Consider the following 20397-nt stretch of genomic DNA (forward strand, 5'->3'; position numbering starts at 1 on the left):
CAAGTGAAATGTTAGAGGTGCTCTGTTTTAAACTATAACAACAAAAAATAAATTCTGGAACATTTGTAATATATGCTTTAAAAAGTGAGTGGAAAGTAAACAGTACTATTGATCGTTAGTTAAGTAGTTTCCTTGGAAACGAATCCCACCACAAGACTAAAGACACAATGGCAAATAAATGAGAACAATGTTATTCCTCTACTACTACTACTACTACTATTGCTAATCATATTATTATAATAATACAAGTAGTTTCGTGATTACTTTTCCAAGACATCTGTATTAGAATACATAAAGAGACAGCCACATATTATCACAAATCAAGAAAAATACGCGCAAGAGTGGTTGAATGACCTAAATATAACCCAAAAAATCGCTACGATTACGTCATTTTAAAAAAACGTCGCGTTTTGTACTGCTTCCTCTAAATGCAGCCTCTGAAAGGAAGCAAAATGTCTTCCTGTAAAAATCGGCCAAAGCACCCGGTGGATATATTGTTTTACAGCAGAACCGAGAGCGAGGGTGAAACTGTAAACACACGTTGAGTCTGACGTCGGCTTTGGACACGAATAAGCAGGAAGACAGGTGGCGTTTTCCCAGCTTCCCGCCCACTCCGCGAAGGAGTTAGGAAGAGGCTCTATTTGAGCAGGCAGCCGGACTTTGGAGCCATATAACTTTTTAAAAAGAACCGTGAGTGGTGGTAGCCAGACTTGCACAGATCCTTGCAGAGATTTAAGATATTTGCGGTGTGTGAAGGTGAGTCTACATTTTGGCCTACTGCCAATGGTACTAATGCGCTTCTTCTTGTTGTTTTGCAGTCTTTCTTCTTCCTCCAACTTGTTAACGGTATAAACCGCCTCTACAATTTTACCGCTTGTAGTTTAAAGTAAAACATTTAACAAACACTTGATAGCAACCTGGTTTCAGAAAGTCCCAGATTCGTATTTGTTTTTCTGTTTAGCTTTCGGTTGTGCTGTTGATCAGATAAGGGAAGTTAAATATCTCCATACGGGTTATATGGAGCTACCTACTATTATTTATTCCAATTTAACAACAGACTAAAAAAAAAACATTTGCCATCTTAGTTGCAATTAATGATTATTGTGCCGACTACTTTCTTGCTACATTTATTAATTTGAGGGTCTAAAATTGTTACAAATGTTTACATTTTTCTCAGTTTTGTTCAATTTTGTTTTGTTTGTTACAATTGAGAAGATGGTACCATCCATTGTCAGGTCATTTTGATTGAAATCGTATCCTTCAAAAGTGTTAAGGATGTGTTATATATGTGGTGTTGTGTTTCACCTTTCAGAGTCCAACATGGAAACGGAGAAAGAAAAACAAAGGCCTCCTCACAGCCAGTTAATTTCCGTGCCTCCCAAGGATACAGTCCGTCTCCTGGAGGTATACGTAAAACGTAGCCTCAGCCTAAATGATGGCACTCATGGGCTTAAAGTGGCTAGGAGGAAAGAAAAATGGGTGACGGTGCCAAAAAGACAAAGACATCATTCCAGCGACCCCTCCCTTCACTTGGCCCCTTCACTTGAGAATGTGGATGGCAAAGAAATTGATACGTTCTCTGCGGTCGAACATGCACCAAACCAAACCGAGAAATGTCCCGAAGAACCAGAGAAACCGACAAAAAAATCTAAGAAGATCAAGAAAACCTCATTTTGGAAAAATATAATTGGCTTTTTCACCCGGAAGGACAATGAGGATAAAGACGACGAGCAGGACAGTCCACCAGACATGTACAAGTCCTCTGAGACAGTAACTAACTGCTTGCCCATTACACCAGTCACTTTACCAAAGAAGTCAACAAGAAAAAAGTCCCTAAGAAGAAGATTCTCAAAAAGGCAGCAATCTCTGACAAAACCAAACAAACCTGCTGACATCACTGGAGTTGAAGGTATGCCTGTGGGAGAACTGATCTTATTTAATAATCAATGTTATTTTTTACATTTTTATAGTAAGCCAAATCACTGGAATACAAAAAAATACACATTTAAAAATAACCAAATCTTCATTTTGCAGCTGTTGTCAGTGTAACACCAACATACTCTTATTATGAGAAGGTGTCAGAGGAACTGGAAAAAATTGTCCATGAGGTCAAAGAAAAAGAAGAGGTTGCACCACTTTCAGATGGTAAGAAACTGTTTAGTTCTCTAAATATAAGTCATGTACATGTCAGTCTGAAAATACTTCAGTATTGGCAACAAATTTGATGAAAGAAAAGTAAAACAACTCCTAAACCAAATGGAAGGCTTGTGCTAAAAATGTAACTATACTATACACTTAAACCCACATTGTTACATGTAGCAGACTGTGGCGTGAACAATGTTGTGAACTGCTCGGAGCATTAATTACACTTCTTCTTTCTGTTTGGTCTCAGAGGAAGTAATTAACAGGATCATTGCTCTGATGAAGGAACAGGGTGATGCCATAGATGTCAAGGTTGGTATTAACTGTCAGTCTTGGAAAATTACAAATATTGAAATACTTTATGTGAAATAGTCGGCCTGTATATAATGCCTTGAATTTAAATTGTTTTTAATTACACAGATCAAATGCTGTGTAATTAAAAGCTAACTAATAAATCTCAAATTATTATAAAGATAACCATTACCAACTCCAGTGAAAAAGTACAAACTCCTTCACAAATTCAAGTTCCTGTGTTTGTCTGCAATACTTAATGGGTTGTTGTGAATTTGTCATGGGCATTTACTCCTGCATGTTTTCTGTTTTTGCAATAAGAATAGTAGTAAACGAGGCCTACATGAGAACAGGAAGAGGTGTAAAGTTAAATATGCAAAGTTCTACTTAGCAGCATGTCAGCGCGTTTCGAAACTACCGTTGTTTTTTTTGTTTTTTCATACAACAGGTTCACACATTAAATAAGTATGGCTGCATTTGGCAATACAAACTATTTAGAAATGTGATCAGGCATAAATACTAAAGATTTCATGACTACAGCTTCATAAGTCTGAGGATTTGCTGCTTTTCTTTGTATTATTGGATCATAAATTGTTTTTGGTATATTTCAAAAACATTTGCAAATGTAAATATGGCCTTTAGAGATATTATCCACATTTGAGCTATGAGCATTTTTAATTTTCTGACATTTTATAGACCAAACAATCAGTACAAAGAGAAAATAAATGGGTTGCTAATCAATAATGTAAATGATCATCAGTTGCACCCATCATGAATCAGACTAAAAGCTTTCTGTTCTCTCAGCTACAACTAATGATTTTTTAGGCTTCCTGATAAGATAGCCTTGCACTCTATTAAATTGTAATTGGCTTTTTATCTCATTTTGTATAAATGTTCAGTAGCTGTTGACTTCATGTTTATTTTAGTAAATCAAAAGCAGATTGTATTAACAGACCTCCTCTTCTCCTTATGTCTTACAGATGAAAGATAACCCCACCCTGAGCTACTTCTTTCAGCAGATGACATACTCTTCCTTCCAAAAGCTTGCTGATGCATATGTTGAGAAAGAAGGTTCATCGACCCGAAAACCTCCAACTGTCTTACCAACAGCACCTGAGCTGGTCAAACTGGCCTTCACACTCGACTTCACGGCCAGGATAGCCGGACTCTCCAAACAGAATGTAGGCCACATTACTGGTCTGGGAAACCGTTATCTACAGGACCGATTTGAATACAGACAGGTAAGGATCAGATGAAATGGAGAGAGATAAAGCAAAGAGAGTAAACATTAGAAAGAAACAGCTTTTATGTGTTGTTCTCATAATAATGAAACCATGTTATCAGTTAATTATTGATTAAAATGGGAATGCAAATGTTCCCTTGCTTCAGTATTTGAATGTATATCCCTAAAAAAGATGCTAAATATAGCGTACGATATTGTTTCTTTTTAAATAATGACATTGAAAAAGTTTGTTTTATTTAAACTCTTATGTTCTCTTGCAGGCATGCACAGATCATCCATGGTCTGACAGTGATGACTGAGAAGCAGCCAAGCAGAAATATAGCTGCACATTAAATTTTGACAACCCCTCTTAGCACTGCAGATGTGGTTAAGGATGCATTGCACACCTGAGTTCCTTTTTACAAAGGGGCTAGCTAAGAAATGCTTTAAGCCCGCAAAGAGACACATGCTGTAATCTATGTTATGTTTTCTTAATATTGTTTTTGAGTGCTTGTTAAACTATAAATTTGCAACAGAACGACTGCTGAGAAAACTGTTTGGATGTTGTTTGAGTGCATGAGTGTTGTCTTTCACATTAAAGTTCAACTGAGATATAAGTAAACTACTAACAAACACAGCTGGTTTCACAAAACGAAAAAACTGTGACATTTTGCTAGGTTGAATTGTGTATATGAATTTGTAAAAATGTGAAAGATCAGTGCAATTTTTTATGTATAAGCTAAACAACTTGGTGCAAGGTTCTTGAATATTTTGGTATTCTAAAATGTGACTGATGTTTGTTTTTCATGAATGCTGGCATTCATATTAAATACTAAAAAGATGTTTATATTTTTTTCATTGAGAATTGATGTATATCTAAAGGCTGGCTTAATTTAAGATCAACTTGACAATAAAAACAGCAAAAATTAAGACTTGCATCTCCCTTAATTTGTTGGAAAAATAATTATTGTGAAGAGTATTCAAAAAAATTCCTTATCCTTCCACCACCTGAGAAACAGAAGAATGAAGCTAATAGAACAAATCAAACATCAGCCTGAGGCTATTACATACCTGCTCAAACCTGTTTAGGAGAGGCTAGAGATCTCTGTTTATACCTGTTAGGAAGCAGGCTTCGAGAAATAAAGCCATCAGCTTCTGGCATACATGGGCCACACCTCTTAACCTTTGAATTCAGGTGTTTTCAATCCCATTGCCACAGCTATATAAAATCAGGCACCTAGCCATGTGGTAGACCTTTCCAAACTTCTGTGGAAATAAGAGCTCACCAAATTCCAGCATAGTACTGTAACGGGAGTTGCTCGTGTAGGTATAATGTGCAAGTGGCTCGTTACTTTTGTCCATACAATGTATGCAGCTGCAGGTTGACTTTAGACATGACCTCATGTCAAAGTAACAAAAACTTAGAAACTCTGTTCTAACAGATGAATGCAAGCTGAAGCAATAAAAAGACCTTGGGTCAGCCACACCTTTGTGTTTTACAGCTAACATATAACAACATGTTTTAAAAGCTGTACAACCCTGACAATACTGACTTGTTAAAACTACTGCAATTATAAATAAAGTATGTTTTCATCAGCTTTGCAATAAATAAACAAAGCTTTACATTGACAATTCAAAGTGTATAAAGAATCTGTATACATTTGATAAAGTTTAATATATTTGGAACAAGCAAATATTGAATGGAAATCAACAGTCAATATGATCATTATGAAGTGCTATGAATGTCTCAGTATCCTACTAAAAATAATGAACACGTGTGATTTTGTGCTGTGCTCTACAAAAAACGAGAAAAAGATAAATGGAACTGCATGATGAACACAACACAGTTATGAGTGTTGTGTATGACATGAACCACTGAGATCTGATTTAGTGAAACTTGAAGCAAAGTAAGCCCACACATCAGCATTAATTCTTTGAGTAGTTAGTCATTTCAAAGGCAGCGTTAAGAGATTAAGTTGCTTACTTCGTTGACCTTAATTCGGGTATCTTATGTAAGGCAAAAGCAGTTTGTGGAAGATAGCAGGTAGTGGAAAAATCCAGGTCACAGCTGAGTGACTATTTATGCTGTCATGCAATTTAAAAAAATCAGTTGCAAAAGATATATTGTGATGTGACTAATGACTCACTTCTAATTTATGCCCTTGCAGCATTTTGGCTTGTGACAGGGAAACCACACAGGTAATCAATGACAGGTCACTAAGGTGTCCATCCATGCCAGCTGCATTACTATTTAACTTGTTGGGCAATCAAACGTCTTTACCATGAGAAATAACTATTGAGAGCACTGAACATTATGCTAGCTGTTGTTTGAAGCACATTACCAATCTACAGATTGACTTCTTCCCCCCTTCCCGTTGATCCTGTTCTCGTGAGTCTTGCAGTAATTTTAAAAATTAAGAATCACTGTGTCTGTATGGCTGCATTGATAATTATACAATTTATACTATCAACACTTTATTGGAATTTTTTTCCATGTTCCAAAAGACCAGTTTTACAAATTTCTATACTTTTTTTCTCCTTGTGACTGAATTGTTGTTACAGGTCATTTGTGTGTTTCCTAAACCTTAAACACACCAGTTTTAGTCTTGTTTTTTATTATTTTGTGTGGCCAACTTTGTCTGGTCTGGTTCATGGACTGTCCCTCATCTTACCAACAATACAACAGACAGACCACACGGAAGGTCTGGTTTGCCTAATGATGACTGGCTTCCCAGTCTTGTCTATTTTTAACATGAAACAAAAGCTTTAGCGTCAAGCCCCAGACACTTCAACTGTAATATCTTTGTGAATGATTACTTTTGCCCAGTCACAATTAGGTAAGGGTTATTTAAAATAAATATCAATTAAAGGACAGTAAGAAAAGGTGATTTTGTGTAAACCTTTTACATTTTTATTGCTTTTTAAACACAGAGAAGGCAGATTAATCAAAGAGACCAAAACCCATATCTTCGTCGGACTCTTCTGATTCTTCCTTCTTCTCTTCCTTTTTCTCTTCCACTGCAAACAAGAAGATGTTGTTTAATGAAAAGATAAGTACAGAGAGCAGTTACCAGCACTAAGATCCCAGACAGCTAAACTTTTTCAACGCTAGTACAAATTTATCATCCAAACTTGCAGAAGCTTCAATTTTATTCTTTAATGACAGATATATAAATATATACGTACCAGCAGCAGGCGCAGCCCCAGCACCTCCACCAGCAGCAGCTGCAGCAGGTGCCGCCACGGCACCGCCTGCTGGTACGGAGGCTAACTTAGAGAGGCCTGTGGAAGAAAAAAGTGATACAACTGTTAGCCAGCTCCAGTGTATATATCATCTTGACCTCTGCAGTTATTTTCAAAGAAGGGCCTTTACCTGAGTTCACAACTTCATTGATGTCTTTACCATTGAGCTCACTAATGACCTGCAGAGAAGAGACAACTTAGCCACGGCACATTTTCAGAGGAAAAAAAAGGCTCAATGTTTTAGCAACAAACCTTATTTAAGCGTTCATCATCGGCCTCAATTCCCACGCTGTCCAAGATGGACTTGATGTCCTTGGCAGAAGGATTGGCGTTTCCACCGAGAACAGCCAGGAGGTAAGCGGCCACGTAACGCATTCTGTAGTGATAACGAAACAGAAGTGAAGAATCTGTGTGCCAAGTTACGAATGTAAATTGGAAAATTTCATTTCGAAAAGCATCTCAATATTCCAGTTTGTGTTACAGTTAGTCTTGATGGCCTGATGATTTTTTTACATTAAGTAATTAACAGGGGAAAATCATGAGATTAGATAACTTGAGTATAATGAGCATTGGTGCTGCTAATTATATTACTAAAGAATGGTTTAATAGAAGATAAACAGGTAAAAATAACAATTTCAGAAAGGGTAAGCTTAGCTGTATGTCTTTTCTCTCAAAATAGGCCTGTAGTGGGTGACCACGCATGAAAACATGAATAGTCCATATATAGTTAAAGCAGTGCTAGTCTTTGCTACATGTCTCAACAGAAATGTCGGGTTTTTTGCTGCACGTATGATCGACAAACGTGTATTTTATGCAGTACTAGCTGGTTAAAAATATGTTAAATCATAGTCTTGGCAATATTCCTTTGAATGGAAGGCCAAAATACGTTAGATTAGCACTTTTCTTTTTTTTAAAGCAGGAAAAGGTGATTTCTAAATTGTATTTTTATCGAGTAGTCTGACACTCAGAAATACTCCAGGTTTGCCACTAGGGGGCCGGCACGCACCCTCGGTGAATTTATTTATAACTTTATTTAAGGACAACGATGAGTACTTTCATAAAGCAAAAAACTGAAGTGTTCAACTACTAGTAGTTCTATAAGAATATTTGGATTCTTTAGTGTTTTTAAGATTATACTTTGAGTCTTTAAATATGTTCGGAGAACCCGGGTTCTGCTAAACTGCTAAACCTGGCCAGGTTTAGCAGTTTAGCTATAGTGTAGCTGATGTTTTACAAATAAAAATACTAAACATTACACACGGACAAAAATCACCATACTAAATATGCAGGTCGCTGTTCGACTTTGTATTCAGTTCCAAGAACACATGGTGTAACAGCCTCTATGCTGGTGTAAACCATGTAAGCTGGGATACATCAGTTGGGACTGACAGAGGCAGCATGGCGCCCAGTGTTTGTCTGTAGCAGTCCTCCATTACTGACAGTAATTTAGGCAACAACGACACATTTGTAGCCGAATAAAATCAACCATCAAACACTGGTCACCTTAAAAATTCATAATGAGATACAAACTAACATCTATAATGTGACGGATATTTGGACTTACTTTTAAGTCTAAATAGACACGAAACGTCGGTCACGCTAGAAAATCCGGAAGAGGAAGAGAGGCGGTACCGGAGGTTGTATGAGATGGAGTGCGTCGATTTCATTGGTCTGCTTGATGACAGATGTATACGTCAGAATAATTGTTGGACTTGGATTGTGGGTAATGTGGTACAGAATGAAGTCAAGCGTCTCACTGACCAAATAAATCGGTAACAATTATTATAATTTCAATATTAAATACACGCTGGTCTAAACTGCAGTTTCGGATCTAAAGACCACTGTACATTTATTCTGGAAGTGCCCAACTGAGAATAATTTCTGGGAAAACTTTTTTGTGTTTATTGTTGAAAATATTGGTGAAATTATTTTTCCATTGTGCAAACAACTCAGGTGGCTTATCTCCAGGAAAACAGCACACAGAAAATCGTTTTTGTGCACTGGATCCTTGCTATTCTAATTTTACTACTATAATTTGCCAAATTTTACACCTATAAATGTAACTTTACAAGTAAGAAACCATGTTATTATTGATTTTTGGTGAAGAAGTCAAACAATTCATGTTAACTAAAACTAAGTTACATTTGTATTCGCTCCATTATAAGTTACTTTTTTATATAACATGATTTAGTGGAAACCTTTTGTAGCAGAATGACACCTTTCATAAAAATACACTAAAAACATTCTATTGTTGTTATTATTATTCACTTTCCATGTACAGACTGGATAGTAAATTAACTGGCTTGTAACAATTAAGTCACATATCTACATTTAATATTTATGAGTAAATATAAATTAATTCTATATATATATATATATAAATAAAAATGTAAAATGATATCTAATAAAATGCATCTAAATGTTAAGGAGAAAAGGAAATTGAGAATTAAACAGGAATTGGCACCTAAAAAAATTAGTCCTTTAAATCAGCTTTACAGCACTCTTCGAAGCATTTACACCGCGTGTTTCAATGTTCCAACTTTAAAATATACTAACATATTAATTAGCCCGTAACAGAAACTAACATAGTTATAGCAGTTGTCATTCATAAATCATAGCTGAAGTTAATAGTTTTTTTAATTACATAGTTGGTTTGGGGGAAAAAACCACATGGTACAAATCATTGAAGTGCATGACAGTGAGACAGCTCATTCAATATGTTTACTTCCATCAAAAAGGATCAGAAATAGTGCTCAAGTACTGGTAATATTACAAAAAATCCTTGCTAAGATGCAGACAAATTTTCTAGTGATCTTTTGGGTTTTAAACATTGCAGAAAATACACACAAAAAAAGACAAAATCAAGTAATCCTTTCATTGCAGCCTATAGTTCAGCCACCTGCTCCTGTCTGTCCTGCGTGAAGAGCCAGTCGAACAAAAAGACAACCAAATCTGAAACAAACTCCACAATCGCATTCACGTTTGTCATGTACCAGATTTTATAGCCACACTCTCCAATAAAAATGACCAAAAAAGTGACCAAAAGCCCAAGGAAGATGCGGTCCATGTAATAGTTTGCTTTATCTCTGAAGGTCCACTGCTCCCACGGTTTTGCAAACTGAGCTTCACGGTATTTGCTTAAGTGTAGCAAGGAATTATATTCGTCATCCATCTCTTCTTCTGGAGCCTCTAGATCTTGTTCTTCCCCTTGTTCCTCTCCTTCTCTGTGAGTGTCAGCCATCTTATAGTTGGTTGTGCATGCAAAATTATGTTGCTGCTTGAAAATGTTAAAAAAGCAAACGTAAGAAATGATTTTGCAAACTGATGTAGTGATAGCGTTTTGTAGAAGCCTTAAATGTTTCTCCAAATATACATATGAATAGTCTTACCTTGCGAAGATTTCAGTTTCTGTGTGATGAAGTCACGATAGACACTTCCTACTTACACCATGCTTTTACCTCTCTACTGTAGATATTGTTAGGCCCGTGCTCACAGGGCTGTGTGGTGCAAAGGCAGTAAATGCCAGCTTGGTTATGCGGTACCTGCTTCTCTAAGATGAGTGCTGGGGATTAGACCACACTCAGCAGTTTCAAATCCCTCGGCGAGGGATGAAGGTTAGAGATGGTAATATATAGTACATATTGACGTGTTTGTGATTGAGAGGCAGAGAAAGAGCGATAATTAAATACCTTTTTGAACCCCATTGTTTTAACACAAAGCCTGGTGTTCTGAGCATATCAAATGGAAAATCATTTAATATTCTAAAAGGATTATACCGCTTTTATGTATTAAGTACTGAGTGGATGTAGTCCTGAGGTCAAACTGATGACGATGCAGAACCGATGCGGCTTTAGCAGAAGCTTTAGCCTTGGAGTTGGAATAAATCACTTGAGCATAATGCTCTGTTGTTAATTTCTTTAAATGCGCCAGAGCCTTTTCACCATTCTGCCACAGCTTGTGAAATATGGCCTCAACTATGTGAATTCGCTGAGGAAGCCCCTGCATCCTGCGATAAAGACTTATGGCTGAAAGGCTTTGATATTGGCAGAGTTTTTGTCTCATTTGGTGTAGTGCCTGAATTGACTAATTTGCATTCAAGGCAGAGCCTTTTCATCTCAGCATATATTGAACTGTTTATGTGAAACCCAGAGAACAAACTGTACTCTGTATTGATATTATGCCAGTAAATCTCTCCACTCTTCTGACTGTGTTCATGTGACTCATCCAGCATCTAGTTTGTGGTTTTCCAAATTCAATCTTTGTAATGAATCTAATCTCATTTATAAGTCAGTCGACCACTTTGGCACATATTGCAATATTTCGCCCACTATGGAATGCCACTGGCTTTCACACAAACAAGGATAATGTCCTTGAAATATAATAACTTTGACAATATCTAAGACATACCTGCAACATCACACTGTGTAGAATGTATTGTGTTAAAACGGGAAAGACATCTCTTGTTTCCACTTTGAAGCACTCTGAGCATGAAATATTGAATGTATCATTTATGGTGTTTATCTACAGCACATTACAATGATTAAAAAATTCAATATGAATCAGTAAGGAAAGAACTTAATAACAAAAACAAAACAAATCAAATGCCAGACTGATGAAGATATAATTTTCTTTCCTCTCACTGCAACCTTGGTTTATTATAATGAAACTAACAGAAATGTAAATGGTTAAGATATGGGTGTTTCCCAAGACTCAGTGAAGTGCTGTGTTATTCCAGCTAATGGGTTTATTTTCCTTATCAGTTCCATATATCATGTCATCCCATTAGTATTGCTGATACACCATCACTGGAAGCCAAGAACAGAAATATCGCAGTCCTTTTTATACACTTAAATTCACTCTCTAATTTAGGACTACTGTGCTTGTAGGGTATGCGGTCGCTTCTATGGGTTTACATAACATGCAACGGCGAATGATTTGGATGAGTGTGGCACGGAAATGCTTCATCTTGAATGCATAAACCAGCGGGTTAAGAGCCGAGTTTACATGGGACATGAAAATCCCTACCTTTGAGGCTATCGGATTGATACAATTTGGGCAAAATAAAGTGACGCAGTTCATGATATGTATTGGGAGCCAGCACAAAGCAAAGAGAAACACCACCAAGGCCAACGATTTGGCTAGTTTCAGCTCCTTCCGGAAGTACTTGTCTCCATCACAGGTGGCCTCAGCACGGCGGTTAAGTTGCTTCCGTATGACCCTAAAGATCTCCACATACAGAGTGATCATTATCAGCAGTGGTGGTGCCACACAGACAAAGAAATTAAAGTACACCATATAGTCCATCCTTATAACAGCGATGAATTGGCAGCATATTTCACTGGCGTTGCTGCGGTTTGCGGTATCCCGGTTATTCCAGCCAATCATCGGAACCAATCCAGTGAGGAAGGAAAGAATCCAACAGAGACAAATTGCCACGAACGCTCGCCCATTAGTCACTATGATGCTGTACCTGAGCAGTATGATGAAAAAGAAAAGACAGGTTTCCGATTCACCTAAATGCGCATATGAGTACTATAGTTATAGTGTTTCATTGGTCCAATGTCAGCCTTTGAGATTTTTCAAAGAAGTTTTCACAACTGACACTTGACATCAGGATCCAACTGATATATAAAAATGTTGTGTGGTAGACCGCCAGCTTTCATAAAAATGTTACCTCTGTCAGTTGTTTACATAGACAGGAACATTTTAATTTGCTTAAAAGCTTTTTATTTGCATTAAACCTTGCAAAGATATATGGTGCTGTATATCAGTCATGAAGATGGAGAACCTAATTCCCTCGATTGAGCACATATTAGGCTCTCTGACTCTAAAGACAATTAAAAAGAGATTAACACCATATGTTCTGCTAGTTCAAGTTCAAAAGACACATGCTATATAATGTGATATCAATTAAAATGTTTGTGAAATACATTTATGCTTATAAGTAGGATGAATATTGTACAGAACCAAGATCAGTGGATGACTAATTTGCATGATTCATTTTGGACAGGAAAGCTGCAATGGACTGGATCAGGCAGTCTTTATCGGTCAAGGAGGATGCTGACATCAGTTTCCTATGGTGTTCTGCTATGAATATTGAGTTCTTCTTAATGTAAACAGATCATGATTTACTACATTGATACTGTAATTCTCAACTTTCACTACTTTATTCCAATCAATTTATTTTTACTTTTTCAGATAAAACAAATAACAATAAAAAACAAACACACAAACAGCTGCTTTTAAAGCAGTTCCTCACCTGGTAGGAATTTTGACTCGCAGATATCTGTCGATGGCTATTGCCAGTAGGGAAAAGATGGAGCTCTGGGTGATCATCAGAATCAGGCAAGACAGGAAGAGGCATGTGTAGAACTGAGTGTAATATCCCACACTGATAACGATAGCTAGAGGGATGACCAAAAGTCCCACAGCGATGTCAGCCATGGCCAGAGACACAATGAAGCAGAAGGTTGCGTTGCGGAGAGCCCGGTTTTCATACACCACCAGCACCACCAGTACATTCCCCACCACAGAGGCCAGAGCAATAGTGGTCTCAATGGAGATGTACACCATATCCATGTGCTCGTGAGGTTGGACAGGACAGGAAGTCATTATTACACTTCACAGATCCCACTTATCTTAAATCATATTGTAAAGAAATACAGTTCAGACTTCTTTCCATTTATCATTATTCATGTTCCTTACCTGAGTGGAGGAATTTCCTATTTGTGCCATTTTCACAGTGAGTGGAGCTTATGCTCATGGTGGCATGGTGAAGAACTGAACCTCAGAATGTCATTCAAGCTCTGGACAGGACTGGATACCCTGCATCACCACTCTTCTACGTCCTCTACTCTCTCGCTCTCACCAACTCACTCTCTCACAAGTCATAAAATCAAGGGGAGGGACTTTGATTCCTGCAGCATCCTGCAGCAAGAGTTTCGCTTGCATTAAGTGTGTATCTGTGTGACTGTGTGTGTGTGTGTGTGTTTGTGGTTTTTGAGAGGAACTGCGGTCTGTAATAACTGGCAGGAAATACTGTCATAAGGGTTTAATAATAGTGAGCTTTAACCTCAAGATGGCTCTGCATTAGAACTCATCTTACCTTGTATGGTGGTAAAATCCTGCTTTTTCCAGTTGAAGCTCCTGTCAAAAATTAAGGGTCTTATGTCAAAACTCACTTTGAAACATTAAGGCATGCTTTCATAATGTCTCATCTCTATTACTGCAGTGCAATTTTTATCTGAATCAGCCAGCCCTGTATTGCTCACCCAGAGCTAGGGCAAAAAAACTGCCACTCAAATTATTGGTGCAAGCGAGAGCACGTCACTCCAATTTTAGCTTACCTTCACTGGCATCCGGTTTGTTTACAAATCCATTTTAAAATCCATTTAGTTGTTTAAAGTCTCTTAACAGTTGTGCTCCATTTTATCTGTCCGAACTGCTGTACCCATAAGTCACTCTCACTCTGTCACTCTCTTTTTTTTTTGTTTAAAAAAAACAGTTTTACTCCCTGACCTTTGACCCAGTGAGAGATATTAACAGTTATTCTGAGATACTTTTTATGTACTATTTTATTGTTTAACTTCTACAGCTCTTTTGTTTTTCTGCATCTCTTACCCTTTCTGCTTTTTGGTCAGCCCTCTTGTTATTTTCTAAAAGTGCTTTATAAATGAAGTGGTACAATGGTATTGTAAAATGATTTACATATATCAGCCTACAACCAAAGTTGAAGTGAATGTAATAAAAAATCCTCTAAAAAGCACTGTTTGAAAATAACAAAACAAAAACAAAATGCCAAATGCAAAATTCAAGAAACGTTATTCTATAAAAAAATATGCCTTTGCCTTTTAACTGAAAAGAGAAGAGAGTAGGAAAGTTTCACAGAAAATACTACTGCTGCAATGCCTGAAATGTCTTGTCTGTAGTTCTGGCTTTTCATGTGTTGGCACACTGGCATAAAGCCTACCTGGCATGCCTTTGACCCACTTTGGATCAGGGTGTGGAGTGCTACATTATCAGCTTATTTTAGCCAGCTTAGCAAATGACATTCATAGACTGTATAGGTGGAAATTATTGCTAGCATACAAATACATACGGATGATCTGATATCCCTGTGTTTGTATTGTTCCTACATCCTCATTGGTCCAGGATCAACATTGCAACTGACCAATGACATTGTCTGAGCATTCAGTTAGCATTAGTCACAATATTTGCTAATGCAGAAATTATTACTAGCCAACAATAGTAACCAGAATTTGGCTAACAGGAAAACTAAGTTAATAGTATATTTATTATACTGCATAAATTAATAAAGAGAACACCTGAAATGCTTATCATTTGTTTCAAAAGAGAGATTTATATAAACAAAGACAATTTGACAGGTCAAGTTCTCTTGTATTGCTCGCTTCACTTACAGAGATAATTCCAATCAGTCTACTGCAGATACCTCTTAAGTTTAGAGCAGCTTAAATGTGAAAATGCACATTTATGTGGAAATAAACGAATAAACATTTGACTGTTTGAAGTTTAAAACACAAACTGTTTCCCAGGTCTTTCTTTTGAACAGTTTTTCTATAACATGAATTACCCACAGGTAGTAGAAAAAACTTCATTTACTTATAAAGCTTAATTTAATTGTCCATCCAAGGATGCAAAGACTTTGGCAGCATTACTGAGCGAGCAATCACTGAGATGGTCTTTAGTTGCTTAAGCAAGCAGATTGAATATCTGTCCATAAGTATATTCAGTAAGATCACTTCACTTTAAAGAAAGCGATGACTCTGGATGTTGTTTTGGCCAGTTGCCTAAGATCTCAGGCCTGAGTGTATGCATTAGGACATTTGTGAGAAAACACTGAATCAGAGTTACAGGCCTCTGTCACTCCATAATCAATCTATACACATTATCAGTACTGAGGAAATAACCGTGAATACAGAGTACTGTAACATAGAACCCTGTTGTTGTTTATCCATATCCTTATGGCAGTTTGCTTGTTCCCTCTTTTTCTCGTGAAACAGTCCAGTGAAATTAAAATATTCCTTAGTGGCAATGTGGTTATTAAAAGCTAATGTAACATGCCTAAGAAACATGTATTTGGTTCCATTATTTATTTATTCAAAGTCATGGTTATCTATCCCCATCAAGTTGTCACGCCTCACACTAGAGTTGGATGTCTCAAGACCGGTCTTGTAAAGTCATGTAAAAGTGGTCTCAAGACTGGTCTCAAGACCACTTTTACGTGGTCTTGGTCTTGTGTTGGTCTTGACGGACTTTGGTCTTGGTCTTGGTCTCGGATCCCTCGGTCTTGTCTTGGTCTCGCTGTCTCGGTCTTGCTGTCTCAGATCAATATAGTGGTCGGGAGATTTGGAGTCAACAGTATCCATGACACACAACGTAATGTTCGATAATGTGTCATGTGCAAAACCCCACTTAATTTCCTTTTGCTGCTCAGCTCTCACACAGTGGCTCAGCTATACTTAAATCCCTCCGTATTGTGGCCAATCACATGCGAGGATATAGGACAAGTGTGTCAAACTCTGGCCCGCGGGCCAAATTTGGCCCACAGCCTAATTACATTTGGCCCGCGAAGCCATACCAAATTACTATTAGAGCTGGCCTACTGGTATTATACAGCTAATATATATATATTGTTTAGTATTAAGCTTTGCTTGTTCCATGTTCAGTTTTCCAGCAAAACTTATTTGAGTCCATAAGAAAAGATTCATTCTTATATCTGGAGGAAGATTTTTTTTTTCAATAAATATTAATGTTAGCCCGCGACTTTGTTCCAGTTTTGAATTTTGGCCCACTGTGTATTTGAGTTTGACACCCCTGATATAGGATATTATCATTATGTGAAAAACAGAGAGGGTGAGAAACGCGACAGTCAAGTGGAGCGTCCGTCTGTCCTCTCAGTAAGTGAGTGAGACAGTAGAGAGCGGTGAGGAGGGCTGTGCGAGTGCATCACAAAAACACATAAATATGCCTGACACCCGTAAACGAAGCAGCATCTGGCTGCAGTTTAAATACTTTTTTGTCTCGGTCTCGGTCTTGGTCTCGTCTCGCCTTTGTCTTAGTCTTGACTCGGTCTGTCTCGGTCAGTGTTGGTCAAGTTACTTGAAAAAAGTAATCAGTAACTAATTACTTTCCTACTTTTTCTACATAATCCATCATACAAAATGTAATCAAATGGAAAAGTCCCTTTTTAAAACTTGTTTTATTAGTTTTAATCTTTTAACTTTATGCATCAAGCAAAAATTTAATTATATGCAACATTCTCTGACTGGAAGAAATTTGTTTAATATTTAAACCTATTTTCTGCACATTCCAGCACATAAAATATTTTTTTTGTGTGTGGAGGAGGTTTACCCTGGTGCAGGTGTGCCACAGCGGTCAGTGGAAGAATCTGCGAGTTTCTCTGTGAATTTCCCATTAAGTAGTAGCGCACTCGTGCTTGCTTGGAAGTTTAGGGTTTTTTTTCGCTGTAAAAAGAAGTTTTCTTCCCACGTACAATGGACACTAATGTTTTTGTCACTTTTTATGGAATCAAACTTAAAGTAAGGTCACGCTGCACGGTCATACTCTCTCCCGCACTCGATATATTATCCATTGTTGATCTGCACACAGCTGTTGTCACGAACGTCGCACTTGCTTACGTCACTGTCATGAGACATTCTCGCAAAAAAATCCCAGTTTTAGTAACGCAGTAACGCAGCGTTCCTACGGGAAAGTAACGGTAATCTAATTACCGTTTTTGCAATAGTAATCCCTTACTTTACTCGTTACTTTAAAAAAGTAATCGGATTACGCGTTACTGCTAGGGATGGGTATCGTTTAGGTTTTATCCGATACCGGTGCCAAACCGGTACTTTTGAAACGGTGCCGGTGCTTAAACCGGTGCTTAAAGAATGGAGAACACAAAATTGGTCCAAAAACATCTTATGTTCAGCTGTTTTTTTGTAAAAAGATAACAATGTTAGCCTTTTCTGCAGCTATAGGGGATTTATGGTATCACTCTTGGCTGGAAGCAGTGCTTAATCAATGGAAAAAACACAAACTTTGTCCAAAAACCTCTCATGTTTAGCTGTTTTCCACTTTTTCTTTGGTCATTTTAGCCTTTTTGGCCAGGGTGAAGGGAGTATCTGCCATCAAACAAGAAGACAGCTGCATGTAACTATGACGGTGTTTGCTAGTTCACCTTACATGCATTAATTTAATAACGTGGTTAGCCTACTAAGCTACTCACGCAGAGAAGAACGGCTGCTGCTGCCATCATCATCCGTCATCATTTCTGCTACACTGGCAGGGCTAGGGGCCAGGACTCTCCTCTTCGGGTTTTTGGGGGATGTTGCTAACTCCGGGTCCGATAACAGGCAACCCACCCGCTGTAGATGCGCTGGTGTGAGGTCTTGCAGCAAGCTATCAAATACGGCGCATTTTTCGGCTTTTAAAAAAACGCTATCCGTCGCCAGGTGTTTCATCGGATTTGAGGTGTTACCTTCTTTGACAGTATCACAGTATCAGCTTAAAGCACTTGTTGCAGGCTGCTGAGTTTGCATATTTTGCTGTGAAGTACAGCCAGACTTTTGACCGCTTCGCCTTGGGCATTTTTAATCTGTAGCACTGCTCTAAAAGAACGTACGTACATGGACCCGCCTACTATCCGGAAACGTAAAATGATTGGCTAGAATCTAAAGTGTATCATTCCATACCAGTTGGTGGCGGTAATGCACCTTTCAGTTGTTTGCCAACCGCCAATATAAATGTAAGGAAGAAGAAAGTGTACCACAGCTCAGGAAAAAAAAGCACCGAAATAAAGCACTGAAATGTGCGCTGCTTTTCGGTCTGGTTACTACCGTTTATGTCAGAACCAGTGCCATCATGGCACCGGATACCGGTACCCATCCCTAGTTACTGCCCATCTCTGGTCTTGGTCTTGGTATTGTCTTGGTGCTTGGTTTAGGCGGTCTTGACTACAAGTCTACCTCACACCAAAAGATTGATTAGTATGTTGCCCTATTATTTATGCTGTCTCACATGAGGTACTATGAAAATAAAAAAGAACCCCTTTAATCTGTGAATTGCACCACAGTAAGTAAGGCAGTTATTCTGTCACACACATAACAGTGCAGAACCCATATTGAACATACTACAAATTTCTCTGTAGTGGCGATACATTTATCAAACATAGTGAAGACTTGTTAAATTTCTTTACACAAAATATTTTTGTCCCAATCTGTCATAGGCTGTACAATGAAATCAGCCACCTGATTGCTCCACAACCTGCGTTACGCACAAACCATCATTACCTATAAACAGAAAAAATAAATTTGATTATGGCCTTGCAGGGATCCGCTCCCACATGTGCCACAGGGATTACATGACAGTAACACTTCTATTACCGGTATCAATCAACAAAATTATTCTCAACATCCTCATCAAGCATCCCGTTGCAATGTAGAATTTATTTCACTCTGACATAATCATTTAGCTGGTAGATGGTGTGTGTGTGTGGGGGGGGGGGGGGGGGGGGGGGGGTTGAAAGTAGCCATTTTACTATCATTTTACTTGTATCCTTGAATCTCTCCCTTCCTAATTATGTTCTTCCATTAATTTTTTACAACCTTTCTCCATCTCTTCACTCTGTTGTTAGCTGGGAATGGACCTGTTGTTTTTTGTTTTTTTATAACTGTCACCATGCATGCTCACGGTATACATAGTTTTTTATACTGCATTTTTGTAATTTAAATAAATTGTTTTTAGTACAGATCTGTTTCACTGTTAAAAATTAGTACTGATACTTCACATTATGCCATTTTTAAGCATATTGGCCAATACCAGTCAGCAACTGTCCTGTCAGCTTAGGGCAGAGTTGTTGTAAAATCACATATATATGGCAAACCTTATTTATGGTCTGATTAAGGATTGGTCACCTTACCCATTCAGGCTCTAGAATGATATTTTCAAAACAAGGACTCCCTAATAGAGTGACAAAATATTTATGTTGCAAGTTGTTATCAGGATATAACTCATTTCCTTTCAGCAGAAAGACTATGAGGGTTCTTTTTTTAAACTGTTTTTCTAAACCACATACCACCAAGCATCCCGTTGCAATGTAGAATTTATTTCACTCTGACATAATCATTTAGCTGGTAGATGCTGTGGGGGGGGGGGGGGGGGGGGGGTTGAAAGTAGCCATTTTACTATCATTTTACTTGTATCCTTGAATCTCTCCCTTCCTAATTATGTTCTTCCATTTATTTTCTTACAACCTTTCTCCATCTCTTCACTCTGTTGTTAGAGCTGCTGTCCCACCTCCTACACTGCTCCAAAGCAAGCCAGCAACAGCAGCCTCTTGTGACTGCAAGCGCTCATTACCAGTTGTGGCTAATACTACTACTACGACAGCAGCCCTGATAACTATTGTTACTAATTTGATACAGTTTGCTGCATCTGTTTTTATTTTATTTTTATTTTTTTTAGCTTTTTAGTGCCAC

At 37.8% G+C, this 20397-nt stretch overlaps 3 protein-coding genes across 4 annotated transcripts in view; 1 reads left to right on the top strand and 2 right to left on the bottom strand.

Moving 5' to 3' along the window:
• Positions 1-338: 338 nt before the first annotated feature.
• Positions 339-4585, top strand: LOC146517987 (uncharacterized). 2 transcript variants are annotated; one of them, XM_085159161.1, is made up of 6 exons: positions 344-756; positions 1313-1909; positions 2035-2145; positions 2393-2454; positions 3414-3674; positions 3937-4585. In XM_085159161.1, exons 2-6 carry the CDS (start codon positions 1321-1323, stop codon positions 3973-3975), a joined length of 1062 nt encoding a protein of 353 aa, XP_085015287.1. In that variant the 5' UTR covers positions 344-756; positions 1313-1320; the 3' UTR covers positions 3976-4585. The 2 variants fall into 2 exon arrangements, with proteins under 2 accessions (XP_085015286.1, XP_085015287.1); XM_085159160.1 differs by having other exon boundaries at positions 339-1909.
• A 1958-nt stretch (positions 4586-6543) lies between these two features.
• Positions 6544-8593, bottom strand: rplp2a (ribosomal protein, large P2a). The gene is made up of 5 exons (XM_085159165.1): positions 8463-8593; positions 7151-7274; positions 7029-7077; positions 6842-6937; positions 6544-6673 (listed from the first exon to the last, which is right to left on the bottom strand). Exons 2-5 carry the CDS (start codon positions 7271-7273, stop codon positions 6597-6599), a joined length of 345 nt encoding a protein of 114 aa, XP_085015291.1. The 5' UTR covers position 7274; positions 8463-8593; the 3' UTR covers positions 6544-6596.
• Positions 8594-9517: 924 nt separating this feature from the next.
• LOC146517989 (adenosine receptor A1-like) overlaps positions 9518-20397 on the bottom strand; it is a 30620-nt gene continuing 19740 nt past the window's right edge. The window contains exons 3-6 of the mRNA XM_085159162.1: positions 13604-14044; positions 13158-13480; positions 10288-12368; positions 9518-10172 (exon numbers count right to left, since the gene is read on the bottom strand). Coding sequence (XP_085015288.1) covers positions 11759-12368; positions 13158-13480; positions 13604-13633 — 963 coding nt within the window. The 5' untranslated portion in view covers positions 13634-14044 and the 3' untranslated portion in view covers positions 9518-10172; positions 10288-11758. The remainder of the gene's footprint in view (positions 10173-10287; positions 12369-13157; positions 13481-13603; positions 14045-20397) is intronic.

Source organism: Neolamprologus multifasciatus, chromosome 5 (assembly GCF_963576455.1).
Source record: "Neolamprologus multifasciatus chromosome 5, fNeoMul1.2, whole genome shotgun sequence".
In the NCBI taxonomy this organism is placed as follows: Eukaryota; Metazoa; Chordata; class Actinopteri; order Cichliformes; family Cichlidae; genus Neolamprologus; species Neolamprologus multifasciatus.